Genomic DNA, 14,635 nt, shown 5'->3' on the forward strand with positions numbered 1-14,635 from the left:
TTAGTTGGGGTTGGTCCTGCTTTGAGCAGGGGGTTGGACTAGATGACCTCCTGAGATCTCTTTCAACCCTAATCTTCTATGATTCTATGATCTGGAAAGATACTAGAACAAATTATTGAACAATCTATTTGTAAGCACCTACTGGGTAAGAGGGTGATATGTAAGAGCTAATATGGATTTGTCAAGACCAAATCATGACAAACCAACCTAATTTCCTTCTTTGACAGGGTTACTGGCCTGGTGGATGGGGGGAGCTCGTAGATGTGATATATCTTCATTTTAGTAAGGCTTTTGACGCAGTCCCACCGTCCCAGACATTCTCATAAACAAACGAGAAATGTGGTCTAGATGAATTTGATAAGGTGGGTGCACAACTGGTTGAAATATTGTACTCAGAGTAGTTATCAATGGTTCTCTGTCGAACTGGGAGGATGCAGGGATCTTCCTAGGCCTGGTACTTTTTAATATTTTCATTAATGATTTAGATAATGGAGTAAAGTGTGCTTATAAAATTTGTGTATGAGACCAAGCTTGGAGTGCTTGCAAGCTTTTTGGAAGACATGGATTACAATTAAGAATGATCTTGACAAATTGGAGAATTGGTCTTGGATCACTAAGATGAAATGCAATGAAGACAAGTGTGAAGCACTATACTTAAGAAGGAAAAAGAAATGCACAAACTATAAAATGCAGAATAACTGGCTAGGCAGGAGTACTGCAGAAACGGATCTGGGGGTTATAGTGGATCACAAATTGAATAGGAGTAACAATGTGATGCAGTGCAAAAAAGGCTGATATTCCGGAGTGTATTAACTGGAGTGTTCTATGTAAGACATGGGAGGTAATTGTTCTGCTCTATTCTGCACTGGTCAGGCCTCACCTGGAATACTGTGTCTAATTCTGGGTGCCATGCTTCAGGAAAAAGGTGCTCAAATTGGGGAGAGTTCAGAGAAGAGCAACAAAAATGATAAAAGGTTTAGACAATCTGACGATGATGAAAGGTTTAAAAACTGGGCATGTTTCACCGTGAGAAAAGAAGTCTGAGGGAGGACCTGATAAGTTTTCAAATATGTTCAGGGCTGTTATAAAGAGGACAGTGATCAATTGGTCTGATGTCCACTGAAGATAGGACAAGAAGGAATGGGCTTAATCTGCATCAAGGGAAATTTAGGCTAGATATTAGGAAAATCTTTCTAACTATAAGGGTCGTTACATGCTGCATTAGGTTACCAAGGGAGGCTGTGGAATCCCCATCACTGGAGGTTTTTTAGAACAGGTTGGACAAGCACGTGTCAGGGATGTTCTAGGTTTACTTGGTCCTGTCCCAGCATGGGGGGCTGCACTAGATAAGCTCTCAAGATCCCTTCCAGCCATACATTTCTGTGATTCTGAGAGTATCTGTTGAGTGGAGTTCCATAACAAAGATGATTTGGAGAACTGCTTAGCAGGACACAATAGGGTTAAAAATCCTAAAGTTATAAAAAACAAGATTCCTTATTTGTGTGAAGTGATTAAAAGTGTAATAAGTTTACCAATTTAACTTTCATTGTGGCATGTTACACTTTGAAAAATGAGACCAGATTTGTCAGTTTCACTTTTGTTCCTAGTCAGTTTTTAGTAGATTATTTTTTCTTCTTGCTGATCTAGAGCATGTTTGCATTGCAAACACTGTAGGGGAATGTTTATTAGAAAAAAAAAACCTGTTACCATGGGAATTAAAATAATGAAAAAGGGGTGCCTGGTGGTGATAACTTCTGCCCAAAAGATCTCTGAGATTACGGCACTTACCTCGGAGCCACCCTGTATGGTGTTTTTCAAGGACAAGGTCCAGCTGCGGCCGCATCCAGTTTTCCTTCCCAAGGTGATTTTGCAATTTCACACAAGCCAGGAGATATTTTTGCCAGTCTTCTTCCCAAATCCTCATAAGTCTGAGGAGGAACGTAGGTTGCACTCCCTGGACGTCAGGAGAGTGCTAGCCTTCTACATCAAAAGGATCAAACCAGTTTGCACATCAACGCAGTTGTTCATCACGGTGGCGGATAGGATGAAAGGTCATCCAGTGTCCACCCAGAGAATTTCATATTGGATCACCGCCTGCATCTGATTTTGCTGTGATCAGGCAAAAGTGCCTCCCTCGGCAGTTGTAACTGCCCACTCGACTAGAGCACAAGCTTCGGTGGTGGCCTTCCTGGCCCATGTGCCAATTCCAACTGCAGAGCCGCCACCTGATCGTCCATTCACACGGTCACGTCTCACTATGTGCTTACCCAGCAAGCCCGAGATGACGCCGGCTTCGGTAGAGCAGTATTACAAGCCAAACGTCTGAACTCCGAGCCCATCTCCAGGGATACTGCTTGTGACTCAGCTAGAATGGAATCAACTTGAGCAACCACTTGAAGAAGAAAAAACGGTTACTTCCCTTTTGGTAACTTTTGTTCTTTGAGATGTATTGCTCATGTCCATCCATTACCCACCCTCCTGCCCCTCTGTTGGAGTTGCTGGCAAGAAGGAACTGAGAGGGTGTAGGGCCAGCAGTGCCTGATAAGCCGACGCCTGAGCGTGGCACTCCAGAGGGCGTCACAGCTGATCCTATGGATACCGCTAAGGCAAAAGTCTCCGACATGTGGGCGTGCATGCACCTAGAATGGAATCGACATGAGCAATACATCTCGAAGAACAACAGTTACTAAAAGATAGGTAACCATTTTTTTCAATCATTAAACCACACAAGGGCTTGATCCTGTGAGCATCTGTGTCCCCGCAACTCTCAGTGGACTTCATTGGGAATGGAGAATGCTCATCACCTTAGATGATCCAGGTATCCTATTTCCTGTAACTGAGTTGCTATGGAAAATCTCTCTAAATGCAACAAAGCAAACTACAGCTGGTGTGCAAAGTTGATTAAGAGCGTGAGATACATTAGTGAACAGAAAAAGGCCACCTGGCTCAATTAGTAAAATGTGGGAACAAACTAGAGTAAAATGTCAAAATGAGCAATACGATTAAAAAGACCCCAACAAAATTTCCACTGCTGGCTGCTTGTGAGCGGAGAGGAATCGCCAAGATTTGGCTTAACACTTGAACCTGTTTGCAGATCTAAGTGTAAAGGAAGCTGAGAAATGTCAGGATTAGGAGTGGCAATTAGAGCTGTAATTTTATTCTTTGCCTGGTGCCCCCATTGTTTGCTTTTGTTGATGCAGCCTGCTTGAGAGAGTTTAAAATCTGCTGCTGCAAAGTTGCTCATTCTCCTTTCTTGGGCAGATGGAAATTTACAGTCAGAGCATTGCCTGTTGTGTTGCCAAAAAACCTGACACTTTTTGTTTTGAAAACTGACCGTTATGGTGTATTTTTTGTTGTAGAAACTATATGCACAAGGCAATTCCATAAAATAACAGGGCCTGCCTTCCCTCCCTTGGGTGAATGCTGCATCACAGCACTTAAGGTTCCTGCTACACTGCAATCTGTTGGTCACTGTTAAGGGACAGTGTTTAAAAAAATTTCCTAATATGGGGTGGAAGAAACCTGTAATGCCATAGTGATTCATCAGTGATTTCTGTATGAGTTGCAGGTGCTAAACACCTCTAGGGATCCAGACACTTAAATATCTTAGAGGCTGAGTTTTAAATTCAGAGTTGGGAGGAGAGAACTTTTTGGTTTAAAAAATTCAAAATGTGGACTCGGTTGCTTCCTGAGAGAATCCGTAACGCCACAGAATACTTCTGATTCCACTTCCAACAGAATCTACTGTGTTGGAAGCAAAGATAGCAAAAGATTGTAGGCGTTCAGATTGTGCACAGGAGGTTTTCCAAAGTCGGGCTGTGTTGCCATGCATGGTAGTAGCATGTCTCCTCTCTTTAGGATGCAGCCAGCCTCTCTTGATCACCCAGGCTCCATTGCGGCAACCTCCTTGCATCACTTCATGCTGGAACTCTCCCAAACAACACAGGAGGAATTAACATCATGGAAAATTGGGGCTTGTATACATGGGAACACTCAAGAAAATTAATCTGAATCAAAATTTAAAGGGGATTAGTTAAACTTCATTAAACCCTGGTGTGGATGCTCTTATTCAGAATTAGTGACCTTAATTTGGTTTAATTTCTCTCAGTGAATTAAACTGAATTAAGGCCACTTTAATTCTGAATGAGACCATCCACACAGAAGCCTAATGCAGTTTAATTAATCCACTTTAAATTTACAGCTTTAGGCTTGGTCTAAACTTCAAAGTTATGTAGGCATAGCTGTGTTAGATAGGGGTGTCAAAAATCCCCACACCCAGACCAGCATAAAACCTCTAATTTAGATGCAGCTATGCCAGCAGAAGAGAGCTTTTGTTGATATAGCTAATGTCATTCAGGAAGGTTGTGTTCCTACACTGACAGAAATACTCCTTTTGTCAGTGTAGGCTGCATCTAAACTTGGGGGCTATGCTGACATAATTGTGCTAAAATAGCTATGTCAGCATAGGCTCAATAGTGTAGTCATACCCTTAGTTAATTTGGATCAATTTCCTGAGTGTTCCCATGCAGACAAGGCCTAGCTTGCCTGTATCCCTTTAAAAAAGATCCAGAATAGAACTTCCTGGTTAGTTACCTAGAAGACCACCTTTCTTGAGGTCAGAATATGCAGTGAAATTGCTGCACATCATGATGTCTAGCCCTAAACAGTAACTCCATTTTTCAGTCCTTAATGAAACAGAAGGACAGGATCTAGCACTCTCTTCATGCACTTAAATATAATTAGGAAGGCCAAAAAAGAATTTGGAGAACAGCTAGCCCAAAGGCTCAAAAAATAACAGCAAAAAAAATGTAAGTACATCAGAAGCAGGAAGCCTGCTAAAGAACCCGTGGGGCCACTAGACGTTCGAGATGCTAAAGAAACTCTCAAGGAAGATCAGGTCATTGTGGAGAAACTAAACGAGTTCTTTGCATTGGTCTTCATGGCTGAGAATGTGAGGGAGATTCCCAAACCTGAGCCATTCTTTTTAGGTGACACATCTGAGGAACTGTTCCAGATTGAGGTGTCATTAGAGGAGGTTTTGTTACAAATTGATAAATTAAACAATAAGTCACCAGGACCAGATGGTATTCACACAAGAGTTCTGAAAGAACTCAAATGTGAAATGGCAGAACTAACAACTATGGTTTGTAACCTATCATTTAAATCAGCTTCTGTATCAAATGACTGGAGGATAGCTAATGTGACGCGAATTTTTAAAAAGGACTCCAGGGGTGATTCTGGCAATTACAGGCCAGTAAGCCTATCTTCAGTACCAAGCAAATAGATTGAAACTATAGTAAAGAACAGAATTATCAGACACATAGATGAACATGATGTGTTAGAGTCAATCATGGTTTTTGTAAAGGGAAATCATGCCTCACCAGTCTGCTAGAATTATCTGAGAGTGTCAACAAGCGTGTGGACAAGGTTGATCCAGTGGATATAGTGTACTTAGATGTTTTCAGATAGCCTTTGAAAAGATCCCTCATCAAAGGTGCTTAAGCAAAGAAAGCTGTCATTGGATAAGAGGGAAGGTCCTCTCATAGATCAGTAACTGGTTAAAAGATAGGAAACAAAGAGTAGGCATAAATGGTCAGTTTTCAGAATGGAGAGACACAAATAGGGGTGTCCCCCAAGGTCTGTACTGGGACCGGTGCTGTTCAACAGATTCATAAATGATGTGGAAAAAGGGGTAAACAGTGAGATGGCAAAATTTGCAGATGATACAAAAAACTCAAGATAAGTCCAAAGCAGACTGCAAAGAGTTAGAGGGTTCTCACAAAATGGGGTGATTGGGCAACAAAATGGCAGATGAAATTCAAAGTTTATAAATGCACAGTAATGCACATTGGACAACATAATCCCAACTACACATATAAAACGATGGGCTCTAAATTAGCTGTTACCACTCAAGAAAAAGATCTTGGAGACATTATGGATAGTTCTCTGAAAACAGCCACTTAAGTTGCAGCACCAGTCAAAAAAGCAAACAGAATATTGGGAATCTTTGGGAAAGGGATAGATAAGAAGAGAGAAAATATCATATCGCCTCTATATAAATATATGGTACGCCCACATATTGAATACTGCATGCAGATGTCATTGCCCCATCTCAAAAAAGATACATTGGAATTGGAAAAGGTACCGAAAAGGGGCAACAAAAACAATTAGGGGTATGGAACAGCTGTTGTATGAGGAGAAATTAATATGATTGGGACTTTTCAGCTTGGAAAAGAGACGACTAAGGGGGGGATATGGTAGAGGTCTATAAAATCATGATTGGTGTGAAGAAAGTAAATAAGGATGTGTTATTTACTCCTTCGCATAACACAAGAGCTACGGGTCACCAAATGAAATTAATAGACAGCAGGTTTAAAACAAAAAAGTTTTTCTTCACCCAACGCACAGTCAACTTGTGGAATTCTTTGCCAGAGAATGTTGTGAAGGCCAAGACTATAACAGGGTTCAAAAAAGAATAGATAAGTTCAAGGAGGAGAGGTCTATCAGTGGCTATTAGCCAGGATGGACAGAGATGGTGTCCCTCACCTCTGTTTGCCAGAAGCTGGGAATGGGCAACAGGGGACGGATCACTTGATGATTACCTGTTCTGTTCATTCTCTCTGGGGCAGCTGGCACTAGCCACTGTCGGAAGACAGGATACTGAGCTAGATGGACCTTTGGTCTGACCCAGTATGGTCATTCTGATGTTCTGATCTGATCTGATCTTTCATCTACATTTCAAGTTCTCCTTCTATAATGCTTTCACCTGGTCAAATAGAAGAGGTGCTCTGCTGCTCAACCCATTCATATGCTGCTTATACCTCTGCTTTAGCTATGGAAACAAATGCCACCTGCTTCAATCAATAATATCTTTCTGCTCTAAACACCCCGTCTAGTTCTGTAGGTTACTATCCAGGTGTCTTGCCTCTGTCAGTATCCAAAATGATGTTGCTGAAGAGTCCTTGAAGCATTCCTACCCATCTGCCTATGTTAGGTATTTCAGCCCTTTCCAGAAGCAGCCCCTGGGCAGGACATTTCCCTAAAAATCTGAAACGTGTCCTATCTGTCTAAATATTCATGCTGTGATTGTTGGCGTTCTCTGGACTCTGTTTCTTAAAGAACCATGACAATGTCCTCTTTTTCCAGTCCTGCTGTGCAGACTAGGTACCTTGAGTTGAATAGCTTCTCTTCTTTTGGAGAGAAGTTACAGAAAGATTGAGGCCAGATCTGCCAATAACAGATTAACCTGGTCCAAATTTTAATGCCCTTCCTGGAGCATACTAAGGTCAGGCAAGCGATGCCTTGCTTTCTTGTATGTGTTTAAGAGCTTACATTCACACACACGTCCAATTGCTTCATGACTGTAATTAGTACTTGGGAGCCCTAAAAGATTACAATAGCAGGGTAATGTTACAAATTCATACTTGTCCTGATAGTTGGGGCAACCTGAAGATCCCTGTTTTGGTAACCTGTAATTGCACCCATAATAAAATATTCTGCTTTGGTGTGTAGCTGGATCTCTAGGCTCCCAGGGGTTCTGTTATGCAAATAGGTAGTTGTGAACTCTGAATGTATTTTCCTCTCCAAGTGTAATGCCATCACCTGTTGGCAGCAAAAAATAAATGGCAAGCCAGATGTGAAAATGCATTGTACATATGAAAGACTTAATAATCCCAACAGCAGTCTGCTATTTTAGCATTTCAAAGTAATGTAAATGATTCTAGTGTGTGGTCAGCACTATACAAGACGTGAAAGTAAAGACCGTCCCTGTACCAAAGAGCTTATAGTCTGAGGCTGATGTCAAGAGTACAGCCCAAAGGAGGGAATAATTTGGTGTTACATTAAAATATAAACTTAACTAATTTCTTCTGAGAATCGTGTAAGAAGGGAGTCACTGGATATAGTTACGGCTCCGATTTTGTAACAGAGATCGTGGAAGTCCCCCGACTGCCTGCGATGGCTGGGAGTTGCGGGGTACCCTGGTCGCATCTGGTGGCGGGGCCCCCGCAGCTCCAAGTAACCGTCTGGGGGTAATTTGCAGCTCCTGGCTGCCGTGGGCAGTGTGGGAACCCAGAGCTGCTAGCGGGGCCCCCTCTGCAGTCACCGAGGGGGTTGTGGGGACTCAACAGCTCCCTAGGGATATTTTTAGTAAAAGTCAAAGACAGGTCATGGACTTCCGTGAGTTTTTCTTTATTGCCCGTGACCTGTCCATGACTTATTACAAGGAATATCTGTGACAAAATCTTAGCCTTAAGTATAATTTGAATAAGGCGAGAGTTTCGGCGTGGTGAACTGAGATTACACAAAGGACAGCTTGCGGGGAAAGGCCCAGATCCAGGAGTAGGAGAGGGAAACAAAATGGGTTGTTGAGGCTGACGTTGGTACAGCAGAGGAATGAGAGGAAGTGTGACACGATTAGGCCAGAGGTGTAGGCTGGGGCTTGTTGTACAGGCCTTGGAGTCAAGCACAAGAAATTGAAAGGTAAGGACTGTACGCTGAACTTAGATATGATAGCTATATATCTCCATACTAGACATAAAAAAATACGGTTTGAGTAGTTTCTAGTATATATTTGCCCACCCAAGTTTAACTTGTGTACTGTACAGAGCTAGGTTGATTGACATACATTCAACAGTAGAGGCACTGTCTTGATGTGTATGATGTACCTAAGATTTTATGTTGGCCCTTACCTGGGTCTGTTTGATCCTCTCCTCTGCTAGTTTTAAGAGGAGGGGGAAGAATTGTTGCTTTACTATACTACTAAATATTATGATGAACTAATATTTTGTTCTTTGTATAGATTAGAGGAGGGATTTCTACTTTGAGGGGAATTGAGGAGAGAGAAGTTATATTTAGTAAATTCACCCATTCTAGCTTTCTTCCTCAAACCCAGTATTCTCCTGTGACAGATTAGCAATCAGCTCATCTGTATGGATGCTATTAAAGGGTGTTCCCTCTTCTTGTAGGGTTTGGACGTGGGAGAGGGCGAGGAGCTGGGAGATTTTCAGCCCAAGGCATGGGGTAAGTGATGCGCATACTTCTCGGGGAAAATCAAACACAGCAGGAGTGTTAATTGCTGTCCAATCTGTTAATACTACTTGACAAATATATTGTATATTGCTGTGGATAGAAAGCATATAGAACTGTGAAACAGTGTCTGTGAAATACCAGTTGGATTCATTGTATGCAGCGTGACTGTTCCCATCTCTAGGCAAACTAACATTAACGTGAGTACACCGGCGTCAACATGTCAGAGACACTCAAAAAACCCCCAACCCCTTAAACAAAATCCCTTCCCAGTCCTCAGAAAACTGAACATGTCCCCATGTAACCCAGTCCCCACAAGGAAAGTCCAAGTCAATCCAGAGGCTTTGCAGGTTGAAAGTTCTGCATGGCTGGTTTGTAGCCCAGTTTGAAAGGAAACTTGTTTGGCTGTAGTTTGTAGCAGGTAGATTTTAAACCCCCCCCCTCCCCCCCTTGAAAAGACAAGTGAATGTAATCTTTTCTACCAGAAGGTGCAGGAGCTTCCCTCCATTCTTAGTGTTTTATATTTAGCCATTATTTGCTCTCAGTAACTTTGTGGATCATATCCGTGGTGTCAAGATAATAAAAATTAACCTTTTCTCCTCTTTTTTGTGTCTTGGCTCCCTCCACCCCCTAGATAAGCCGCCGCCTTATTCTTTCCCTCTTCTCACCCAATTCTCATGTGATAGGTTGAAAAACAACCCCCCCCCCCCCCCCCCCCCCGCTGCCTTTTTTAAATCAAAAAATTAGTTTCCAGGTCACCATTCGGCTATCTCTTAGATACTGAGCAGTTTCGGCTTCAGTGGGTATTTCAGAACACCTCCCTGCCATCATCTTATTGATATACTACCTGTTGCCCTGCATACATGTCAGACACCCTAAAAGCATATGACAAGGGATTCTCATCAGTAGTATACTGCTGAGAAATGACCAATTGATAAGCGTTGTGCTGTAGTTGTAAAGTAATGTTTAATGAGGATGGGAACGGTTTGCCTGGTATTGCAACTTTTCCAGGAACTAAGTTTTTTGTTCAGGTTCTTTACAATGACTTTTTTAATACTGTCCTGGTTTTTGGTGGCACCCCCGCCCTCCCACCGCCCCCTTATTGGGAGTAAAAAGAAATTGACTTTTCTGAAAAACACAAATTATCAAAATGACCCTAGATGAAAGACAAGAACTGGTAAAAATCTAATACAAATATAGACCATAAATCGGGGCATTTCATGTTGTGTGGCTTTGGTATTCACTTTCTGTGTATTTCTGTTCTTCCCTACCCTTTTTAAACCCTAGGACATTTAACCCTGCAGACTACACGGAGACTTCTGCCACAGATGGATTTGGGCCAAAACCAGAGGTTTGGGAGACTGGTCAGAATGATGCAGATGATGGAACTGGTAAGATGGCTTCCAAAAGTGGAAGAGCTGGAATGAAAAGCGGTAGCAAGTTGCCATTAAAATAACTGTTCTGCTGTGTTTTTTTCATGAACATCTGAAAATATTTATACTTCTCACCTGACATGGGTATTTGCTCACTTACACAGCTTGCTGCTGTGCTCCTGCCTCAGGATGGCTGTATACGCACAGCTCTGTGGTTAGACAATGAGAAGGGTAGTTCTCGTTTGCAAAATTATAAACAGTTCCCTGTGAGTCAAGAAAGGTTGAAGAATGGAGCTATTCAAATCCGTTTCCCTACAGGGAATTTTTGATAGGTACATTACGGTAGGATTTTCCAAAGCACATGAGTGATTTACAAGCACAAGTCTCACTGAAAGTCATTGGGACTTGTGCCCCTAAATCACTCGGACACTTCTGAAATTCCCACCGTTAACATACAGGAAGGCAGAGAGATTAGTTACTGAGGTGTGGGAGAGATCTTAGATCTTGCCATCTTCCAGAACAGGGAATAACTAGAAATGTGAATAGGCCATAGAATGGGTACGAATAGAACAGTCTGTATCTTCTATGAAGATTAAGAAGGTTTTGTATTTATTAGTGGAGTCTTAAGGGTGGAATGTTCATTGTTGGTTAGAGGCAGAGACTCAGACAGTAGGTTGAAAGGGGAGTGGTCTTGTCCTGGTACTGGAAAGCAAAGAACATGATCTGACTTATCAGTGACTCAGAAGAAGAACAGGATAGCATGCTGCTTCTTTGAGTTCCAGGTCAAGAGGTGTGATGAGGGCAAAAGATCCTGTGTCATGCTGGAGAAACGCAGTGAGTTACAGTAGTCCAGTTGGGAACCAGCAAGTGGATGAAAATGGATGACTTCACCATCTGAGGAATTGCTCACAAGATAGCAGGTTTCTATGCAGGTCATCTTCTACTGTCAAATGAAAGGAAAAGGCTGATACTGGCAACCAACTGCTGATGTAAGGAGAAGGATTTCGGCTTCACTGAGCACTGGTGTGAGCCCCTTGTGGTGTGACTTTCTGAGTTTGTCATTCTCCATTTAGGCGGATAGGAGGCGAATCTCCGCGGTTCAAAACTGATATGGCTCCTTAGGCAGACTTTAAACTGGGTGGAAAGGAGCTTTTACTTAACTCAGAATCTGGCATGTATTTCCGAAATGAATTATTCTGAATAGATTTGTCCTGCAGCAAAACAGATATACCTAGAATAAAGGGTATTAATGCACTGATGTTTGTTTTTTAAAAATAAGTTAAGGCCAGAAGAGGCAGTAGAAGTGATACCACATGTTGTGAAATCCCGCCTATAATGTTAACATTGGTGCTTGCTATACAGAGGCAGAGAAGAGAGGTGGGAGGCAAGGCATGCTATTGTAATTATTTTAGAAGCAGTGAAATCCTACTTTAATGAAGAAAGAAAAAGATACAAGACAGAAGAATCTTCAGTGAAAAATTGATAGTCTCATCCTCACTAAGAATGGAGAGCTAGAGAAATTCTTGGATGAGCTACTGATATTTGAAATCATGGGATGGTATGTTAATAGAGGAGTCTACCCAGATGTCTGGGTAACAAAAACAGCTAAATATGACTAAGCACTGATTCCTAAGTTACACAGAGGACAACTTTGTGACCCAGATGGAGGAGCTATCCTTATCTACTTACCAAGAGTAGAACAATTCACTGAAAAATGATGTGGGGGTAATAGAGTTCAGTGCTAAAGCATGAGCCACTGAAGTTCTCCTAGCTCTAAATGGGCTAGAACACATCAGTACAAGGGTATTTAAATTCCAGGAAACCAAATTTTGAAGAATATTGAAGGCCGGTGCAGTGGGAGGAAAATGTGGGGAGAGAATCCTGGAGGAACTTTATAAAAATTGCCATACTGAAGAGCGAGTGAGTAGAAGACTAAGAATAATGCAAAGAAACAAGAATGCATGCAGAGCGAAGATACGGGCAGCAAAAAAAGCAGAATGAGGCGTTCTCTCTAGGTAGGAGTGGAAAGACAGATTGAGAAGGGCTTTTGCATGTTTAGCTGGAAGAAAAGTACTGGACTGCTAGTGGGGAAACACTGAACCACAAATTACAAAACAGTTCAGCCTTTTTAGATTTTTAAAAGATGTCCTTTTAATATCAACTCAGTTTTGAGTTCATCATACTTGTTAATTTGTCCCCCCACTAATCAGGCTCAATTTTTCAGCATTTTAAAAATTCTTCTTCTCTTGTGTAATCCATTTGCACTAAAGATGCCTTAGAATATGTTGTCCTGGGCTGTCGCAGATGGCAGAAGAGTTGCAAAAGGCTGCATGGATACTCTCGAGATGCATCATTCTGGGGCATCATGGAAAAGCCAGCATTTTCCATGATGTTACAATGCAACACCAAAGTATTGCTGATTTGTGAAGAGGAAAGGCAAGGAGGAGTCTAAATAACTTATAGAACCTAAAACAGGTAACACAAATCTATTCCAAAGAGTAGAAGGGAGCTGTTTATTACACTTTCCGTACTATTTGCTGTCCACTGTTTTTTTATAGTTGTAGGGTATGCTCTATAAATAGCTTAAAGAGAACTTTTTAAAAATGCAAAATGAATGATCCCTACATGAAAAGCAATAAGCCTGAGCACTCTGAGAGTTGGTAGGTTAATGGGGTACTTGCCAGGTGACCAGAGGTGCCCCCGGCTTTCAGATTTTTTTTGCAATACACCAAATGCGTTCACTTCTTTGCGACTTCTTGCTATGGGAGAAAGCATCTAGAAAATAATGGGATCCTGAGCAATAAACAGCGTGGGTTTGATATAGAACAAGGCATAGCAGACTCCGTCACTTTTTTTAAAATGGAATTCTAAAATCAGTGAATGAGAAGAATGCAGTAGATGTGATCAGATGTTTAGTAAAGTACAGATAATGTGCCTCAAATTTAGTCGTAAATGTAATTCAGATTGGCTTGGATATATGCAGTCCCATGTGATTGATGAAACTGGCAGAAGGGCCACAAAGAAAAGAGCAATAAACCAGTGTATCAGTCTCGGAGGATGGCGGTAATGGTGGAGCTGGAAAGCTGCAAGTGGTTGGGTTTTAGGTCCATCGTTGAAATGGAAAGAGCATTTTAATGAAAACTACAGATTTTACTGAACTGGGAAGGGCTGTAAATTACAAGGATAACATAACACAGTGGGGAGCTAGGGAGGTTAGAAACGGACAGGGATACAATAAGTTTCACGCTCAGAAAGTGCAAGCTAATGCATCTAGAGTGAAGGGGGGAGAAAATCCCAAAGGTGTGATCAGTAGCCAGAAATTAGGAGGAAAATAGTAACAATGAGACCAGCAATAAATAGTAGAATGCACTTTTACTGGGTCGTTGAGCTGCTGCAAAGCAGATAAACCAGCTTTTACAGAAGAAAAATGGAAGCTCCCACAGATGGCTATCCAGGATGAAATTAGCATAACAAACATACTTGGAAAAACAAAACACAGACTTTCAAAAGAAAGAAGATACTTGTAAAAACTGCAGTGTCCCAGAAGACTTAGGGCAATAGTGGACAGAAAATTGTTCAAGTTTGCAGTGCTGAAAGGTGGCATTAAAGCCAGTGTGATGATTTTTTTTCTTTCTTTGTTTTTTGGACTGCTGAGGCATGAACATGTTGAAGAGAGGACCTGTTGCGCTAGTAGTAAGATCATACCTGGAATACTGTATTCACTTCCAGGCCCTTCAATGTAGGAAGACATTGGCAAATAGGAATTAATTCATAGAAGAGCAACAAAGTAGTTGAGACTGGAGGGATTGACTTTGGAAGCAAGAGTGAGAATGAAATGTGTTTAACTTGGCTAATCTACTAAACTACGTAGTTGGGGAGACGTGCTCATTGTCTGCAAATGTTTGAAGGGTGCCAATACAGAAGACGGGTTGATCCAGTGGGGGTGTAAAATAACAATAATGGAATGAACTGTTAGGTTGAATGTCAGGGAAATGTCGTAACTGTGGGATCTGTTGGTTTGGAATAATCTCCACAGGGGACTGGTGGAAGCCCCATTGCTGGACTTGCGTAAAACAAAACTAGACAAAACACTTGGAGCACTATTGTTTATTACTAAAGTACTGACACAAAATACAGAGACCATCCTTGCCCTGAAGAGCTTTACAATCTACACAAGACAGACACAGAGTAGATACGAGGATGCATTCTTAAGAGAAACGAATAAAAGTACGTTT

At 41.7% G+C, this 14,635-nt stretch overlaps 1 protein-coding gene across 26 annotated transcripts in view; it reads left to right on the plus strand.

The window, feature by feature from the left end:
* The window catches only part of UBAP2 (ubiquitin associated protein 2), a 130,745-nt gene that overhangs the window by 60,246 nt on the left and 55,864 nt on the right, over positions 1 to 14,635 (plus strand). For 25 of the 26 annotated variants that reach the window (XR_005225878.2, XR_005225877.2, XR_006290936.1 and 22 more), the window contains 2 exons: positions 8,967 to 9,021; positions 10,315 to 10,418. Coding sequence is in view for 23 of the 26 variants with exons in the window: in XM_043546825.1 (XP_043402760.1) it covers positions 8,967 to 9,021; positions 10,315 to 10,418 (159 nt within the window). In the remaining 3 variants the exon portion in view is untranslated. Of the gene's footprint in view, positions 1 to 339; positions 363 to 8,966; positions 9,022 to 10,314; positions 10,419 to 14,635 lie in introns of those variants that run through there. The other variant, XM_043546839.1, reaches the window with a different exon arrangement.

The sequence above is a fragment of the Chelonia mydas genome, chromosome 5 (assembly GCF_015237465.2).
Source record: "Chelonia mydas isolate rCheMyd1 chromosome 5, rCheMyd1.pri.v2, whole genome shotgun sequence".
Classification (NCBI taxonomy): Eukaryota; Metazoa; Chordata; order Testudines; family Cheloniidae; genus Chelonia; species Chelonia mydas.